The 20,297-nt window shown below is 43.8% G+C and overlaps 1 protein-coding gene across 5 annotated transcripts in view; it reads right to left on the bottom strand.

Moving 5' to 3' along the window:
• The window catches only part of DPF3 (double PHD fingers 3), a 177,840-nt gene that overhangs the window by 57,397 nt on the left and 100,146 nt on the right, over window positions 1-20,297 (bottom strand). For all 5 annotated transcript variants that reach the window (XR_012247350.1, XR_012247351.1, XM_073638878.1 and 2 more), the window contains exon 4: window positions 1,294-1,418. Coding sequence is in view for 3 of the 5 variants with exons in the window: in XM_073638878.1 (XP_073494979.1) it covers window positions 1,294-1,418 (125 nt within the window). In the remaining 2 variants the exon portion in view is untranslated. The remainder of the gene's footprint in view (window positions 1-1,293; window positions 1,419-20,297) is intronic.

Genomic DNA, 20,297 nt, shown 5'->3' with positions numbered 1-20,297 from the left:
GGCTAGGCAAACAGCTGGGGGCTGATATTAATAGCCCAGGAAGGGTGCCATGAATATTGGCCCCCTCCCAGGCTAGAAACACCAGCCGTCAGCTGTCCCAGAAATGGCGCATCCTTAGGATGCGCCAATTCTGGCACTTAGCCTCGCTTTTCCCACTGCCCTGTAGCGGAGGCAGTGGGGTAATAGGGCTGGGGTTGATGTCAGCTTATAATGCCAGCTGACATCAAGCCCAGGTTAGTAATGGAGAGGCGTCTATAAGACACCCCCATTACTAACCCCATAGTCAAAGTTAAAAAAAAAAACACAAACACCCAGAATAAAGTCCTTTAATTGAAATAAACACACAATTCTTTATTGTTCTAAATTAAACCATACTTACCATCACGCCCATTCCAGCTGAAGCTAACGATCTCCTGCAATAAAAGTAAAATAATAAAGCAACCTCATCCTTACCTTTCAATGGTTCCCAGGACAGCTTCAGCTCTGCTACATTCACATGACAGGCTGGACCACTTACCGGACACCGGGTCCGCTTCTGTAGGGATCCCTAAGGCCCAGCAGAAACAACCGGAACCCCTGGCGAACTATATGTCCCAGGAACACCAAAAGCTGACTGTCATACCAGGGTCAGGAGTCACTGAGGCTCAAGAGACCAGGGAGGGTGTTCTCCAACCGAAGGCCCTACCACCAGGCCAGCCGGTGCAAGACAGAGACCAAGTTAGGCCTAGCTCCAGGCAGGTCATAAACTTATCAGGAAAAGACAAGTACCAGGAGGCTCCACACCCGTTCACTGGGGAGAGTCCTGATATGCACCCTTCACCCTACAGTGCCCTGGATCGTGCCTGAAACACCACCAGTAAAGGTACTGAAGTGAACTCCGGTGTGCATGCCTATTCTTCTACCCTTCCTCTGACCCGGCTGGGTCCCCTCTGTCCTGCATCCCTTCACTTACACTGCCCTGAGGCCCCGCTCCACCTGTGGGGAGCTGCACCAACTAAGCTGCCCGAACCCAGGCCTCAGAGGACTGTTGCAGCGCTGGTGATCCTCACCAGACACCACAGGTGGTGTCACGAACTTTCCCTATCCTATATAATTTCCCCCTTTCTTTTTAAGAGTGACCCCAGGGTACGGGCCCGGGAGCCAGCCACCGCGGCATCCCCAAAACCAACAACAAGGCCCGGACGCCGAATCGTCCCCATCCCCTGGGCACGTCAGCTCAACTTCAATAATAGAAATATGAAACGGTATAGAACAATTTTTTTTCTAGCTTTTATTCCAATAGTAACGCTTTACCTGAATTTCTTGTAGACTGTCCTCTTCTCTGACATCCTTTTTCTCTAGTCCTTCACCTCGCAGAAGGGCTTCTAGTGTGGTACCCTCTGAAATAACATTGTCTTTCCGTAAAGGAAATTCTACATCTGCAACAAAGTAGAACAGGTATATAAGCTGTCGTATTTTCTTTATATAGTAGTCCCTCATTAGACGAATTCTGATTTGCCCTTGTACAACCAAGCAGTAAGGCTTGAATGTTTTTGGGAGGACTAAGGATAATGTCTTATAAATCTCGTGTAAGAAAATAATTAGGACCAGAAATATCATTACCTTAGTGCTTATTCTACCACTTAACACAAATATACGTTATTTTTCAAGAAAAGCAATTAAAAATATTGTGAAAATTAAAATGTGCCGTGTTTGGTAGATTAGTATGGATGTCTAGAATTATAGGAGGGAGAGGGGAATTGTCTCATCTGAATCTGTATTCTTTATTTAGTATGATTGCTAAACTAAACTAATTTAATGGCCTTCTTATTACTTATGACATTACTACTAAAGTGAATTGCATCTGAGGTGCAGTACCGAGAAACGGCCACTAGACAGTGAACAGATCAGGGCTATTTAGCTCCGTTCACTGTTTACACTCGGCCACCGGAGCTGAAAACAGCTGATCAGTAGTGGTGCCAATTGTTAGTCTCTCCCACCACAACCCCCAGATGTGATGTTCATGACCAATCCTAAAAAAAAAAGTGCCATCAATACATAATACATTGTAATCACTTAATTCTTTATTATAATGTTAAAATATGCAACGGTGCTAGAAGAATACAAAGTGCAGTATATGAAGATACTTTCTTATTGCATACTCACTTTGATATTTCCTCGCCTTTGACACTGCTGTCTAGTTACTTATTCTCTATCATAACTCCACCTGGTGACACTGGAACTGATAAAACATAAACCGCCTCAAGGAATTTGAGGTTGTAGTGCTTGCTACATTATGTCAGGAGCAGTAGCAGAAAAAGGTGACTGCTAACAATCTGTCCACATTGATGATCTGTCACTATTTTATTACAGCTGCTACTTCTAAACCGTTGTTTTCATTTTTATGCTATAAATCAACAGCGCACATGAACATAACCAACATTGTAATCTATCTTTATCAGAGAAATCACTCTCAATTCAGGGGTAAAATCTACATTCAATGAGGACAGATTTTCCCAGGGTCGGGATAGGAGATGACAGTTGCTACTGATAACATTTAGTGATGAGCGCAAGTGCTCGTTACTGGAGTTTGCCGAGGGTGCTCGGGTATGCGGAGTATCGCGGGTGCTCAAGTGACATGTTCGAGTCCCAGTGGCCACTTGTTTCACAGGTGTTAGGCAGCCACAAAACATGCGGGGATTGCCTGACAAACACGGGCCCGCGAATGTGTCACTCGAGCATCCACAATACTCTGTGCATACCCGAGCACCCTAGGCAAACTCCAGTAATGAGCACTTGCCCAAATCACTAATAATATTCTATCTAGAGAGGAGTGAAGGAGAAATAAAAATGATTGCGGTTTTTTTATTCATTTTCTAACCTGCCACTTGTACTTGTTTGTCTGTAAGTGTTTATGTACAACACTTACAGAGAGCAAATACGGCAAACAATGGCACAGGAGACCGGGGTTGGTCTTTGACCCTATCGCCTATGCTGTGTAATATCTGCACTATGCACGCTCCTTTGTATGCACAGTTCACAGTTGGGGACGGAGCTGGGAGACATGTTTCTGAAGTCCAGCACTATTCACCCAGGACCTAGAAGCCGGAGAACGAGCACGTCCAGTGCTCTGAAGGTACAGCCAGGGGCAACAGTAGTGAGCACATCAAAGCTCACCGCCGCCATCCATGACTGTGCTTTCAGAGCACTGGACGTGCTCATTCTTCGGCTTAGAAGTTTTGATGTAAGCAGCATCTATACCTGCATTTACTATTTGTGGGCTGAGGCTGTGAGATTTGCAGTATCTACTAAACCAGACAAGACAGCAGTCTGTCTCTTCCCTCATTTACATTATAAGGCCATGTTCACACCTTCAGTATTTGGTCAATATTTTAAATCCATATTTGCAAGCCAAAATCAGGAGTGGAAAAAGTATAATAAAAACACGTGCACCACTTCTGCATTTTTCACTCACGCCTGGTTTTGGCTTACAAATACTGATTTAAAATACTGACCAAATACTGAAGGTGTAAACATGACCTAAGGGATACAAAAGAAATGGCGTCTAAATTGCACTAATAACAGAGAGCAGCAGCTGTAGTGAATGTGATTTCCTTAGAACGGTCATTAGAAGACTCATGTTTGGCCCTGCAGTAAGGATAATGATGTACAGTTATATGAAAAAGTTTGGGCACCCCTATTAATCTTAAGCTTAATGTTTTCTTAAAATTGGTGTTTTTGCAACAGCTATTTCAGTTTGATATATGTAATAACTGTTGGACACAGTAATGTTTCTGCCTTGGAATGAGGTTTATTGTACTAACAGAAAATGTGCAATCTGCATTCAAACAAAATTTGACAGGTGCATAAGTATGGGCACCCTTATCATTTTCTTGTTTTAAATACTCCTACCTACTTTTTACTGACTTACTAAAGCACTTTTTTTGGTTTTGTAACCTCATTGAGCTTTGAACTTCATAGCCAGGTGTATGCAATCATGAGAAAAACTACTTAAAGTGGCCACTTGCAAGTTGTTCTCCTGTTTGAATCTCCTCTGAAGAGTGGCATCATGGGCTCCTCAAAACAACTGTCAAATGATCTGAAAACAAAGATTATTCAACATAGTTGTTCAGGGGAAGGATACAAAAAGCTGTCTCAGAGATTTAACCTGTCAGTTTCCACTGTGAGGAACATAGTAAGGAAATGGAAGAACACAGGGACAGTTCTTGTTAAGGCCAGAAGTGGCAGGCCAAGAAAAACATCAGAAAGGCAGAGAAGAAGAATGGTGAGATCAGTCAAGGACAATCCTCAGACCACCTCTAGAGAGCTGCAGCATCAACTTGCTGCAGATGGTGTCACTGTGCATCGGTCAACTATACAACGCACTTTGCACAAGGAGAAGCTGTATGGGAGAGTGATGCGAAAGAAGCCGTTTCTGCAAGCACGCCACAAACAGTCGGCTGAGGTATGCAAAAGCACATTTGGAGAAGCCAATTTCTTTTTGGAAGAAGGTCCTGTGGACTGATGAAACCAAGATTGAGTTGTTTGGTCATACAAAAAGGCGTTATGCATGGAGGCAAAAAAACACAGCGTTCCAAGAAAAACACTTGCTACCCACAGTAAAATTTGGTGGAGGTTCCATCATGCTTTGGGGCTGTGTGGCCAATGCCAGCACCGGGAATCTTGTTAAAGTTGAGGGACGCATGGATTCCACTCAGTATCAGCAGATTCTTGACAATAATGTTCAAGAATCAGTGATAAAGTTGAAGTTACTCAGGGGATGGATCTTTCAGCAAGACAACGATCCAAAACTCTGCTCCAAATCTACTCATGCATTCATGCAGAGGAACAATTACAATGTTCTAGAATGGCCATCCCAGTCCCCAGACCTGAATATCATTGAACATCTGTGGGATCATTTGAAGAGGGCTGTCCATGCTCGGCGACCATCAAACTTAACTGAACTGGAAATGTTTTGTAAAGAGGAATGGTCAAAAGTACCTTCATCCAGGATCCAGGAACTCCTTAAAAGCTACAGGAAGCGACTAGAGGCTGTTATTTTTGCAAAAGGAGGATCTACTAAATATTAATGTCACTTTTCTGGTGAGGTGCCCATACTTATGCACCTGTCAAATTTTGTTTGACTGCAGATTGCACATTTTCTGTTAGTACAATAAACCTCATTTCACGGCAGAAACATTATGTGTCCAACAGTTATTACATATATCAAACTGAAATAGCTGTTGCAAAAACACCAATTTTAAGAAAACATTAAGCTTAAGATTAATAGGGGTGCCCAAACTTTTTCATATAACTGTATGTAACAGAAGTGCACCCTCCTGCCATACTGAAAAAAAAATCTCTTTAATGACAGGACAGGCAGGGTCACCTTGAGGAAATGTTATATTCGTGTCAGGGGTGTCAGTGAGGCGGGGATTTTTGACATTGGAAACTAACCAAAACGAAAACTACTGTAGATCGGTTCCTGATAATATTTTGGATAGGATCAGTAAGCATTCACTGCCCTGAAGGTTCAGCCAGTGGCTTTGATATGCTCACTGCCGCAGCCCTATACCAGTGTTCACAGAGCTGCTCTTTGTGAGAGGCACAACAGCACTTGAATCACAGTGCACTCACCAACAAAATGGCACTGCACTGTGTTTCAAAACAATATCATCCCCCCTTCTTTTTTTTAAAAAAAAACAGGAGCAAAAGTCAAACTGAGTGCAGGGCCAGCCCAACTTTGCAGCAGCTACATGGCATTACTATTATTAGCATAGGTGAGCAGTTGCTCCCTCTAGTGTTCAACAGCAGAAAATGAAAAAAAATAAAACTTACATTTTTCATATTTTCAACTATAAAAAAAGAAAATAAATAACACAAATTAAACCATTTCAATTTACATTGATCTAATTTTTTTTCTTTTGATCTGATGAATGGTCTGATGAATGTTATGATCCATTGACTTCTTCGGCCCCTTCCAATATTACAGTATTGTAACTACTGTTAGTACACAGATAAGCTACAATAAACCAATGGTGCTTAACCGGCAGTCCATGTATCTGACCCAAATGCCAGAGGAAGGGCAAGATGCCTCCACCAAATTAATGATCAGGCAGGAATTCTCTACGCATTTACAGAGAACAAAAGAAAGCGGTCTTTTTTTTCTTCTTCTTCTTTCGAGCGTGGCAGTCTGGAAACATAAGAGGTGTGAAGGGCCACTGATTTTCTGCTGGCGTTAATTTCCTGCTGGCGGTGCAGGTATATAGTGAGTAGGGTTTTACTGAGGAGGACGCTTATGTGGAGACATCGGATGCACACAATGTATATGTAAGCAGGCAACAGAGCATCAGGTAGAACTGATAATATGAATATATAGAGTATGGGAAATGTAGAACCTATAGGCTAGATTCATCCAAGCAAGAGGCCTATTTACCCCCAGGATGACAGATCCAGGTACGATGTCTCAGATTTACCATCCTCATTTTTTTTTATAGTAAGACACAAGGTTGAAGAAGGGAACCCATTTGTTTCACTGTCAGCAGTAAAATATGCTTACACATAGGTAATTTCAAGAACAAAATGGTGATAGAGGAAACAAAAGCAGATGGAGCAGCAGGTTCAGCATGGAGTGAAGTCAATGCACTGTCCTCCAAAGGCGGCACAGGGAGTGCTCCATACAAGCGTCTGCCATCTGGTTTAGGTGCCGCCCGGGGTGACCTGCAAGTCATCCTTTCTGAAAGCACTGTTGCAGGAAACCTGTCACCAGGATGTGTCCCTATAAACTCTTCCTAGCACTGCAGCAATTGAAAACACTTTTCTAATCTTCCTGCTAGAGTACAGCTATGCACTTAAAAAACTAAATTCAAAAACAAAACATTGCAGGTCATGGTAAAGCACATTGTGAATTCTCTGCTGTGGGCAGGGAGTTAATTTTCTTTCTGTGCGTGGGTTAAACTAGAGCAGCCTATGGAAAATTTTAGAAGTGTCATCCACCTAAACCAAGAAAAGACAGGCCCGGTTACCGCTGATTTAAAGGGAATCTGTCAGCAGGTTTTTGCTATGTAATCAGAGCAGCATATTGTAGGGGCAGAGACCCTGATTCCAGCGATGTATCACTTACTAGACTGCTTGTTGTAGTTTCAATAAAATGAGTGTTTTCTAAGCAAGAGATTGCTAGAGGACTAGGTGTCTCATGCCTCCTAGTCAACTGATTTGTGTAACGACACCATTGATTAGCAGCTTTCTGTCAATAGGTACAATAAAGTTTAAACAGGAAGCTGATGATCAGTGGTGTGGCTGGGGTTAAACATAGGAAGCAGCCAATCAGTGGTGTAAGCAGCATTCTGAGCACTGCTAGATCTGCAACAGAGAAAACAGTGATTGTATGAAAATGACAGCAAGCAGCCAAACAAGTGACAATGCTGGAATCAGGGTCTCAGCCAAAACAAGCATTTTTCTACACATATGGTTGAGGGGCGCACAGAATGGCATTGTGGGCCGCATTTGGCCTCCGGGCCGCAGGTTGTGCCCCCTTGGTTTAGATGAAGGTAGATATGTGTTACTGACTCAGCTGTCAGATAAGCTCTCTGACCGATTTTAGAGTAAACGCTTTCTGCAGCCAACTACGAACAGTATATAGAAGCTGTAGAAGTAAAAGGGTCTAGAAGTCTTCATGAAACCACATTGCAAAAAAATATATTTTCATGCCAAAATACCTGCAATTAAGTTAAAAAGAATTGCATTTAAAGTATCCTAATGCTTTAAGAACATTACCAAAAAGTGAAGAACCTGTAAAAAAACACAATTATTGATTGCCATTATCATTAGGAGCTTGTGCTCACTGCAGAGCGTACGAACAATACATGAAGTTTCGGAGATATTCTATTCTAGGAGGGAGGTGTTTTCTGTTGAATTGTGTATGCCTTTACATACACATGTATGTTATCGATTTGTATATGGCTTTTTACATGTCATCTTATGGCCATGTTTATTACTCCACACAAGATGTAATAAAGAAATGTCTCAACAGAAATTTTAGGAAGGATGCGTGAGAGCAGGGGTGGACATATCATTGGTGCAGCTGCATGGGGGCCCAAGGGGTAAGACAGAGGGTCAACTACCACCTCCAAAACCGCTTCTGTCAGAACTCTTGGACTGCCAAGGGCCCATATATTATTTCTGCAGAGGGGCCCTTTTCTGTCTATGTCTGCTACTCCATGTGTCATGCAATGTGTGGGAAAGACTAAGTGCAACTTAAAGGGAAGAGGGGGAGGAAGCCCAAACACTAGGGAAAGGGGGACTGAAGACGCCTAGGCAGATCTAATATCACCCTGCCTACCCTACCATCCCTATATAAGTTCCACACCTATCGCCGAGCAGGACCCTAAACCCTGTATGTCCCTAGAGCTTAGCTCTAGATATGGAGGGGGAGGGGTGCGCACTGCTCAGGCCCCACTATGAACTAAAAACAAGGTAGACAAACAAACGGGAGAAACTTAGCTTGAGCAGACACTAGAGGGGAAACGCCAACTGTCCTCCAAGGGCTCCAGAGAAGAAGTCAGCCACCACAGTTAGTGCTCCAAGCATGCACAAAGGTAAATAGAAGTATCACCGGCGGTTCCCTGCAGCAAACAGAGTTTTTAATTCCCCTGCAAGGATGTGTCAAGTAACAGCAGGAGGGAGGTTGCCCATGGGTTTTAAAGGAAGAAGGATTAAGAAGGTGTCTGCAATGCCAAGCACATTGATCTTCTACAGTCAGATCCAGAGAGACTGTATAAAACACATGACACACCCGTGACAGTACCCCCCCTTCTATGAGTGGCCTCCGGACACTCAGGACCAGGTTTCTCAGGATAAGAAGTATGGAATGCACGAACCAACCAGGGGGCATTCACCTCTGATGCTGAAACCCACATCCTCTCATCTGGACCATAACCCTTCCAGTGCACCAGGTACTGTAACAACGCTGGAGGCTAGAATCTACAATCCTCGAATTCTGAAACTTCAAATTACCATCAACCATGATTGGGGGAGGCGGTAGGGGAAAAGGACTCAAGAGGTTCTACATATTTCTTGAGCAGAGACCTGTGAAAGACATTGTGGATCTTAAGGGCCCGTTGTAGCTCGAGACGAAACGCTGCTGGGTTAACAATGGCGGTTATTTTATAGGGACCAATAAATCTAGGTCCCAGCTTCCAGGAAGGAACCTTCAACTTGATATTCCTGGTAGACAACCATACAAAGTCATTCACACTTACCGTACTTTTTGGACTATAAGACGCACTTTTTTCCTCCAAAATTTTGGAGGAAAATGGGGGGTGCGTCTTATAGTCCAAATGTTGCTGGGGGGGGGGTATATATATATATATATATATCTGTGCTGGGGGGAGCGGTTGCGGCGGAGGAGCGGGGCACAGGAGGCAGCAGCCGCCTGCTGCAGCCTACACTGTCCCCGCTGCTAAAGAAAATGAATATTCACTGCTCCCCACGCCCATAGGGGATATTCATGCCCTTTAACATGACCTTTAAATATTAATGCCCTTTAACAGAGGGCACACGCGATCGCCCGGCAACAGCAGGAGCCGCAATGCGGCTCAGCTGTGTGCCGGCTATTAAGGAGCAGTGACTTCCGGCAGCTGATCTCTCCTTGTGAGCCGCGCATGGCAGTGACGTCACGCGCGGCTCACATGTAGAGATCAGTGCAGGCAGACAGGACGCAGCGCTGGAGGAGAGAAGAAAGATGAGTAGGAGTGTTTATTTTTTTATGTGCAGCCTGATGGGGATTAGGGGGACCATGCATATTAGGATAAGGATGAGGGGGCCATACATGCCAGGGTAAGGATGAGGGGTGCCATGCATACCAGGGTAAGGATGAGGGGTGCCATGCATACCAGGATAGGGATGAGGGGTGCCATGCATATCAGGACGGAGGGGTGCCATGCATATCAGGATGGGGATGGAAGCCACGTATAATAGGAAAGGGGGGCATATCTACCAGGATGGGGGATATTAATAGAATTGGGGGACATAACCCCTATTCCAGTGTCAGCAGCAGACCCCCTCCCCCTTAACAGGGCATCGTGACCACATTTTTTGCTTACATTTTTTTTTCTATTTTCCTCCTCTAAAACCTAGGTGCTTGTTATGGTCCGGTGCATCTAATAGTCCGAAAAATACGGAAGAACCGGACTTGGCAGGCGTTTCCTGTCAGCCATACATTTGTATCTGTCTCCCATGATCTTCAAATTATTCAGAACCCCCCCCCACACACACACACACACACACACACACACACCGAGGAGAGCGACGAAGCAAAACTTTCCTCCTTAGGAACTACCGAAGCCCTTCCCCCACTAAAAGTACCAAACTGGATTGTAACCGTATGCACCAGAGAACGGTGACCTGCCGGTAGATTCTTGGCGATGAATATTAATAGCAAATTCTGCCAGTGGTAAGTAAGATGCCCAATCCTCCTGATTTTCGGAGACAAAACACCTGAGGTAAGTCTCCAAATTCTGATTAATGCGCTTGGTCTGTCCATTCGACTAAGGATGGAAGGCAGAGGAAAAGAACAGCTGCACCCCTAGTCGAGAACAGAACGCTTTCCAGAACTTGGAAACAAAGCTTCACAATCTCATTTATAAACACCTGAGCATGAGTCTTGGCATTCGGAAGTGCCAGTAATGTGACAAAGTGAACCATTTTACTGAACCTATCTACCACCACCAAAACCACAGTTTTGCCTGCAGATACCAGTAGGTCAGTAATAAAATTCATGGACAAATGTGTCCATGGCCTGGTAGGAATAGGTAGCGAAAGAAGAATACCAGACGGACATGCTATATTTTAGATCGCGCGCAAATACTACAAGCAGACACTTGTTCAATCACATCCCGATGCAACCCCGGCCACCAAAAACGACGAGAAAGGAGGTCCGCAGATGCCTTACCACCTGGATGACCAGCGAGCACAGAGTTGTGATGTTCCCTAATTACTTTGCGGCGCAGATTAGATGGTATAAATAACCTTCCTGAAGGGCAGGTGGCAGGGGCGTCCCCCTGAGCCTTCAACGCCTCACCCTCCAGTTCAGGATACAATGCCGAAATGACTACCCCTTCTGCAGGGTTCTCATGGTCACTACCACCAGGGAAGCTCCGAGACAAGGCATCAGCCTTGACGTTTTTGACCCCTGGACGGAAAGTAACAACAAAATTGAACATCGTAAAAAACAGGGACTATCTAGCTTGCCTAGGCTTGAGACCTTTAGCCGATTGAAGATATGACAGAAACTTATGGTCTGTGATAACAGTAATAGGATGGACAGCCCCCTCCAATCAATGTCGCCATTCTTCGAATGCCAATTTAAATTGCCAAAAGTTCCCTATTACCCACGTCATAATTTCTCTCCGCCGAAGATAATTTCTTAGAAAAGAAAGCACATGGACGCCATTTACCAGGGGACGGATCCTGAGACAACACAGCCCCAACCCCCACCTCTGACGCATCAACTTCCACAATAAAGGATTAGGAAACATCGAGTTGACTGAGTATAGGTGCAGTGGCAAAACAGCTCTTTAGGGAATAAAAAGCCTGAAGGACGGCATCCGAGCATTTAGAAAGATCAGACCCCTTCCTTATGTCAGTGAGGGGTTTCACAATTATCGAATAATTTTGGATAAATTTCCAGTTAAAATTAGTAAAGCCCAGAAAACGTTGTAGAGCCTTCAGGTTCTCGGGACAGTCCCAATCAAGGACAGCACAAATCTTTTCTGGATCCATCCGAAAACCCGAAGATGACAACAGGTACCCCAAAAACTGCACCTCCTGGACTGCGAAAACACACTTTTCTAATTTGGTATATAGTTTGTTAACCCTTAATATCTGAAGCACCTGTTTAACATGCCCCCGATGTGTCTCAAAATTAGGTGTGTAAACCAAAATATCATCCAGATAGACTACCACAAACCTGCCCACCAAATGATGGAAAATATCATTAATGAAATGTTGGAACACCACTGGTCAAACCGAAAGGCATAACCAGACTCTCAAAATGCCCTTCAGGGGTATTGAACGCTGTTTTTCATTCTGTTTCTCAGATTCTAACCAGATTGTAGGCTCCCCTTAAATCCAACTTGGAGAATACCTTATCTCCCACAACCTGGCTGAACAAATCTGGAATCAGAGGAAGAAGGTATGGATCTCGGATGGTAATTTTATTTAATTCCCGGAAATCTAAACAGGGACGTACCGTGCAGACCAAAAGTTTGGACACACCTTCTCATTTAAAGATTTTTCTGTATTTTCTTGACTATGAAAATTGTACATTCACACTGAAGGCATCATAACACATGTGGAGTTATATACTTAACAAAAAAGTGTGAAACAACTGAAAATATGTCATATTCTAGGTTCTCCAAAGTAGCCACCTTTTGCTTTGACGACTGCTTTGCACACTCTTGGCATTCTCTTGATGAGCTTCAAGAGGTAGTCACCGAAAATGGTTTTCACTTCACAGGTGTGCCCTGTCAGGTTTAATAAGTGGGATTTCTTGCCTTATAAATGGGGTTGGGACCATCAGTTGTGTTGTGCAGAAGTCTGGTGGATACACAGCTGATAGTCCTACTGAATAGACTGTTAGAATTTGTATTATGGCAAGAAAAAAGCAACTAAGTAAAGAAAAAACGAGTGGCCATCATTACTTTAAGAAATGAAGGTCAGTCAGTCCGAAAAATTGGGCAAACTTTGAAAGTGTCCACAAGTGCAGTTGCAAAAACCATCAAGCGCTACAAAGAAACTGGCTCACATGAGGACCGCCCCAGGAAAGGAAGACCAAGAGTCACCTCTGCTTCTGAGGATAAGTTTATCTGAGTCACCAGCCTCAGAAATCACAGGTTAACAGCAACTCAGATTAGAGACCAGGTCAATGCCACACAGAGTTCTAGCAGCAGACACATCTCTTCAACAACTGTTAAGAGGAGACTTTGTGCAGCAGGCCTTCATGGTAAAATAGCTGCTAGGAAACCACTCCTAAGGATAGGCAACAATCAGAAGAGACTTGTTTGGGCTAAAGAACACAAGGAATGGACATTAGACCAGTGGAAATCTGTGCTTTGGTCTGATGAGTCAAATTTGAGATCTTGGGTTTCAACCACTGTGTCTTTGTGCGAAGAGGAAAAGGTGAACGGATGGACTGTACATGCCTGGTTCCCACCATGAAGCATGGAGGAGGAGGTGTGATGGTGTGGGGGTGCTTTGCTGGTGACACTGTTGGGGATTTAGTCAAAATTGAAGGCATACTGAACCAGCATGGCTACCACAGCATCTTGCAGCGGCATGCTATTCCATCCGGTTTGAGTTTAGTTTGACCACCATTTATTTTTCAACAAGACAATGACCCCAAACACACCTCCAGGCTGTGTAAGGGCTATTTGACCAAGAAGGAGAGTGATGGGGTGCTACACCAGATGACCTGGCCTCCACAGTCACCAGACCTGAACCCAATTGAGATGGTTTGGGGTGAGTTGGACCGCAGAGTGAAGGCAAAAGGGCCAACAAGTGCTAAGCATCTCTGGGAACTCCTTCGAGATTGTTGGAAGACCATTTCCGGTGACTACCACTTGAAGCTCATCAAGAGAATGCCAAGAGTGTGCAAAGCAGTCATCAAAGCAAAAGGTGGCTACTTTGAAGAACCTAGAATATAAGACATATTTTCAGTTGTTTCACACTTTTTTGTTAAGTATATAATTCCACATGTGTTAATTCATAGTTTTGATGCTTTCAGTGTGAATGTACAATTTTCATAGTCATGAAAATACAGAAAAATCTTTAAATGAGAAAGTGCGTCCAAACTTTTGGTCTGTACTGTAGACCGCCATCTTTTTTCTTCACGAAGAAGAACCCTGCCGCCACGGGCGAAGATGAGGGTCTGCTATGTCTTTTTTCCAGAATTTCCATAATGAAATCCTTCATGGCTTGTCTTTCAGGGCCAGAAAGATTATACAATCTGGACTTTGGTAGTTTAGCTCCAGGGGTCAGGTTAATAGGACAGTCATATGCATGATGAGGAGGCAAATCCTGACGCCCCCTCTCAGAAAAAATTTCCTCAAAATTAGACAAAAACGCAGGTAAGGTCTCTGTAGAGACTGTAGAAAGGGAAATGTTTAAACAGTTCTCATGGCAATAATCTCCCCACTCAATGATCTCTCTGGATTGCCAATCCACCAACGGATTATGTTTCACCAACCAGGGTAGACCTAGTGCAATTGGAGTGGGAAGACCGTCCAGGACATAGCAAGGGATTATCTCACAATGTCCCGACCCCACCCTGAGTTTTACATCATGAACAATCTGAGTTAGAGCTTTCTGTGCAAGTGGCGCTGATTCGATGGCGAAGATGGGAATGGGCAAAGTACAACAAGCAAGACTGAGTTCTCACAAACTCAGCATCAGCCATGCTGACTCCAACTCCACTGTCAACAAACACAGAAATTTTCTCAGCCTTGCTCTCTAGCACCAACTCTGTTGTCAGGACAAACCGAGAACTGCAGGTTGATGATAAATGCACCCCTTGATCATCCAACTCCAGACTACCAAGGGTTAATTGGGTTTCAACCCTAATAAAATGTCCCTTTTTTCCACAAAAAAAATACACGCCTTTTTTTTGCGGATCTCATTGGAAACGTACTATGCAAAGGAACCCCCTAACTGCATGGGTTCTTCCACCTCCATCAGTACTGGTTCACCCCCAGACCGCTCCCCTGGCAAAAGGGGCATTACCCTGAAGAGAGGGCTCCGGAGAAGGTGGTCTCGCCCGCCTATCCCGAAGACATCTATCAACACGTATGACCAAAGACATGGCAGCCTCCAAGAATTCTGGGGTTTCATACACTGCCAAAGCATCTTTCAACCTTTCAGTAAGGCCCTGACAAAATTGGCTTCTGAGAGCCGAGTCATTCCATTTTGTATCAGTTGCCCATCTGCGGAATTCGGAGCTATACGTCTCTACTGACCGATTCCCCTGCTGAAGGCGACGCAGCCTGGACTCAGCTAAGGAGATTCAGTTAGGGTCATCATAGATGAGGGCTAGAGCCCCCCAAAAAAACTCCACTGACTGGAGACAACCCGAACACTGTGGCAAAGAGAAAGCCCAGGATTGAGGATCTTGCAGCAGTGAGATCACAATCCCCATTCGCTGCTCCTCAACTCCAGAGGAGAAAGGACGAAGTTTAAAATACAGTTTGCAAGCTTCTTTGAACAAAAAAATCTTGTCCCTACCTCCTGAAAACCTGTCCGTGAGGGCAACCTTGGGTTCAAGCTGGACCGACCTACCCGTAGAGACCCCAACATTAGTCACCTGCAGCTGCTGTTGCTGCTGCTGAACCTCATAGCGGAGGTCAGTCACCTCTAGAGACAGCCTGCGCAGCTGCTCTGCAAGCTCAACAACGGAATCTATGAACTAAGGGAGAAAGAAAAAAAAAAACATACACAAATAAAACCACACACACAAATAAAACTACGTGTCAGTTTTCTTTTCCCCTTATAAATGTACGGCCGGTAATAATGTCATGCAAGGTGTGGGAAAGATTAAGTGCAACACAAAGGGAGGAGGGGGAGGAAGCCCAAACATTAGGGAAAGGGGGAGTGAAAGAGGAGGAGTGGAGACCCCTATGCAGATCTAATATCATCTTGCCTATCCCTACCATCCCTATGTAGGTTCCACACCTATCGCCGAACAGGACCCTAAACCCTATATGTCCCAAGAGCTTGGCCCTAGATAGGGAGGGTTGAGCACTGGTCAAGCCCCACTATAAACTAAAGACAACAAGGTAGATAAACAAAGGGGAGAAACTTAGCTTGGGCAGACACTAGAGGGGAAACGCCAACTGTCCTCCAAGGGCACCAGAGAAGAAGTCAGCCAACACAGTTAGTGCTGCAAACATGCACAAAGGTAAATAGAAGCATCACCGGCGGGTCCCTGCAGCAAACTGAGTTTTTAATTCCCCTGCAAGGATGTGTCAATTAACAGCAGGAGAGAGGTCGCCCTTGGGTCTTACAGGAAGAAGGATTAAGAAGGCATCTGCAATGCCAAGCACGGTGACCTTCTACAGCCAGATCCAGAGAGACTGTCTATAACACCTGACACACCCGTGACACCATGAGAGCCAATATGTCCAGTGGTATTAGTCGGTGTCCGCGAGAGAAGGGCAATAATGGACAGGTATCTCATGGATGGTGAGCTTTTAGAGCATAATCCCACTTGCATTTCTTAAAATATATGAAAATTGTTTGTTGCTTTCATCATTTCCGTCTCCTTAATGCATAAGGAATACTACTGGTTAGACGTGCACAATGCAGATAGTGAACTTGGAGCGCTTATATTTTTTTTAAGAAATCTTATCAGATAGCACCTCACATTTCTTGGAGTGTTTTTGGGGACCAGGCTTTAAAATTGAAAAACATGGATCCACGAGGTAAATCACTGAAGAATAAATTAGGAACTAGGTTGGACTCCTTTTGTTCTATCAATAAAATGGACGAGGGAGGGAAGCGGCTGCAGAGACTAGAAGATTGATCACTGCTGATGCACACTGAGCACAGTGATCAATAGTGGCTCCCTCTCCTCATCTGCCCTGGGAAGCATCCAATCTCCAGGCTGTGCCAGCTGACATGCCATTTATAAAACACAGCAGCTGCAAGAGCACGGACTTCAGCACCCTTTTTTTTTTTTGGGAAGAACACGTTTAATTTGTGTGCACCTGGCAGCTGGAATTATGCTGTAGAAATGGAGTATAAAGTGAACGTTACATACATTGCGAAGATGAACAAATACAGTGTCAACAGTATAAGATGTTTATAACCCGTGTACAATTGTTCCTCCGTGCCAGATCTACATCTATATTACCACATTGATTAAAACAAAATATATGGATATGGTTTACTTTGCTTTACCAATGCATTTGGGAGAAACTGCACCCAAAAATTCAGCAATTGACCTTAAAAAAAAAAAAAAAAAAAGACTTGTGATTAAGACCAGCTTGCTTAAAATCTTAATTACTTTGCATTTTGTGTATTCCATCGGTTTAGTTGAATCATTTTATCTGCATTCAGGAAAAGAGCTGTGTTGTCAAGGTCACAATGGCCGTATGCCACAGGATTAGGCAGGCCATGGCTGGCTCTTTAGCCCTCAGCTCTGTGGCACAGGATTGGATACATAAATCCTTCAGCACTGATGCAGCTACTGCATATTGAACAAGGTCCAGCAGGAGGAACCACATTAATTGCAAAATGAATGAGAAAGAAGAGATACAAAGAACAAATTGTTTAACCCTTTTGCAACACAAAATTATTTGTGCCTGTGTTGCCCGCACTTGGTGTCTGCCGTAACATACAGATGCCGCCCTGCAGCACTGGCTAGGATCCGCGTTAACTTCGATCCTGGCTATATACAGTAACTTCTCAGATGCTGCAGTCAATACTTCTGTAAACACATCTGTGATCCACTGATGAAACTGTGGGGTACCGATAGATCCCCTGCTGCCATGGCAGCCTAACAATGGCTTCCAAGTCTGCCATAAACAAGAAAGTATTCTGCCCCACTGATTCATATTATACACTGTAATACATTATAATTAAAAATATAAATAAATATATACTTTACACATTGTTTTATTATGGAGTAAAAACAGTTTTTTTTTTCTTAAATCTATCCACTAAAAACGTGACTTCTAATCAGAAATCAATAATGCACATGATTGTTCCAGTTATAACTTCAGGTCATTCCTAATGTAGCTACATCAACAGAAGAAAAAAATGTAACGCAGCCACGCACACACAGAAAAAAAAAAAGTTTTAGTTTACAAATGTAAAATATTTAATAAATACTTTTTCAGATTACACAGATGTCAAAATTATATAAGGCGTAGAATGAACTTTAACATTATTTTAATATTTTGGAATTGCTGCTTTTTTTTCCCCACCCTTTGCTAAAAATTGAAGGGGTGATTCGACTTAGCTCATTTTTTGCACTAGGAAATTGTGAAGACCTCAGGGTCTTCCATGGGCGTAACGCTACTCACACAACACAGGGTGATGGTAAAACAGCGTGGCAATACTTTATTGAACTACAAAGCGGACAATAAACACACAGAACAGTCCCAGCAAATACCCAAGAGGGTACTTGTCCTATTCATCACCCTCGAAGAGGTGCACGATACTTGCTGCTTGCTCACACGACCTGGCAGATATCTGTTGACGTGATGTCATCGGCCTTGTTCACTTCTATCACTTACACAGTCTCACCCTTCCTTCTCCGCCCGCCTGAGATAGAACAGCAGCGACTTTCGAGACTTCCAGGGCCAACTACCTCAACCAGTGGCCCCCCACAGAAAGGAGTTGGCGGCAAGCTTAGGAAGCTAGCAGTCCACAAGGTACAAGGCCAGGAGACCGAATGGTTCCACTCTGGCCTCTCCGAGAGTTTTCATGGGGCCAGGCGACCGGTGGGTCCCTCCTGGCAGCTCCAAATGTCTCCATGGATTCTAGGCGACCGGTGGGTCCCTCTTAGCAACCCCAAAACAACATATCCATAGGGCCAGGTGACTTCTTTGTCCTCTCCTGGACTCCCTAAAATGTATCCATGTCTCTCTGATGGTTAATGGAGCAGATCCGAATCTTTCCAGTCAGGGCCGGTACCCTTAGGCTAGAATCATGTAGAATACAAATCTGTGTCTCTTTGGGTAGTGCCATGCAATCCATCTGCTGTCCTGAAGGATGTCTCTCTTTCTCCTTCTAAAGTCTTTCTGATTCTCTGTCCCGAGACTGAATCTGACGCTAGCACTACAGACATCCCTGTTTATATTTACATCTGTGTGAGGTCATCAGGCACAGGTAAAGGTGCAGGGCTCGAGTATCCACAGCTCATCCCCGAAGATTGACTGGCAAACACCCTACAATGGTTTTTAACATATCTAGCAAACATTCATTGTTCTAGCTAATCTATTTACATCGTTTGCATCACAGGGGCTCTTGTAAATACACATCATAGTATCAGAATCAAAGAGCAGATAGAATTAAGGGTTATACAAATAATAGTCTGTGTTAATCAACTAAAGAAGAACACAGATTAAAGAGTCAACATAAAAATAAAGGTGTGCTGCTCTTGCCATCAGAAAGCATGTCTAGCATAATTAAGATTTTACTCTGTATCATCACAGAAGTGAACAAGGCCGATGACATCACGTCAACAGATATCTGCCAGGTCGTGTGAGCAAGCAGCAAGTATCGTGCACCTCTTCGAGGGTGATGAATAGGACAAGTGCACGATGCCCGCCGTTCACACACACGACCGGAATATATCTGTCGACGTAACATCACTGCTCCCCTTCTGATGTGAAAGTGATCGGAGCTAGATTACCCCTTTAATTAGAAAAAAAAAATTAAATACATTGTGTTCCCTAAAATCATGTTTTTTATCCCCAAAATATATACATACATATTGAGTGGCTTGCGAAAGTATTCACCCCCCACCCCGGCATTTTTCGTGTTTTGCTAGGTCATAACCAGGAATTTTACTGTTTTTTTTTTTTTTTTTTTTTTTTAGGGTTTGCATCAGTCCATGTAAAGAACAGGCCTACAAGTGTGAACATTTGGTTTTCTTTTTATTGTGAAGCAAACAACATATAGGACAAATAACTGAAAACTTTAGTGTGCATAACTATTCACCCTCCTAAAGTCAGTACTTTGCATAGCCTCCTTTTGCGGCAATCATAGCTGCAAGTCGCTTTGGATAAGTCTCTGAGCTTTCCTCAAGTCAAAACTGCTCCAGCTCCTTCAATTTAGATGGTTTCCTCTGATGAATAGCATTCTTTAAGTCTGACCATAGATTTTCAATTGGATTAAGGTCTGGGCTTTGACTATGCCACTCCAGACCATTTACATGTTTCGCCTTAAACCAGTCGAATGTTGTTTTAGCAGTATGCTTTGGGCCATTGTCTTGCTGGAAGGTAAACCTCTGTCCCAGTCCCAAATCACTGACAAACAGGTTTTGCTCAAGAATATCCCTGTATTTTGCACCATCTATCTTTCCCTCAACTTTGATCATTTTCCCTGTCACTGCTGCTGCAAAACATTCCCTACAGCATGATGCTGCCACCACAATGTTTCACTGTGGGGATCATGTTCTTGAGGTGATGAGCAGTGTTGGTTTGGCGCCAGACATAGTATTTACCTTGTTGGCCAAAAAATTCAATTTTGGTCTCATCTGTCTACAGCACCTTCCTACATACATATTGGGAGTCTCCCACATCTTCTGGCAAACTCAA

This window comes from Phyllobates terribilis, unplaced genomic scaffold (assembly GCF_046119375.1).
Source record: "Phyllobates terribilis strain yellow unplaced genomic scaffold, ASM4611937v1 Scaffold_7__3_contigs__length_470593459, whole genome shotgun sequence".
Taxonomy (NCBI): domain Eukaryota; kingdom Metazoa; phylum Chordata; class Amphibia; order Anura; family Dendrobatidae; genus Phyllobates; species Phyllobates terribilis.
The sequence above is the reverse complement of the archived record's forward strand: the minus strand, read 5'-3'. Positions and strand labels throughout refer to the sequence as shown.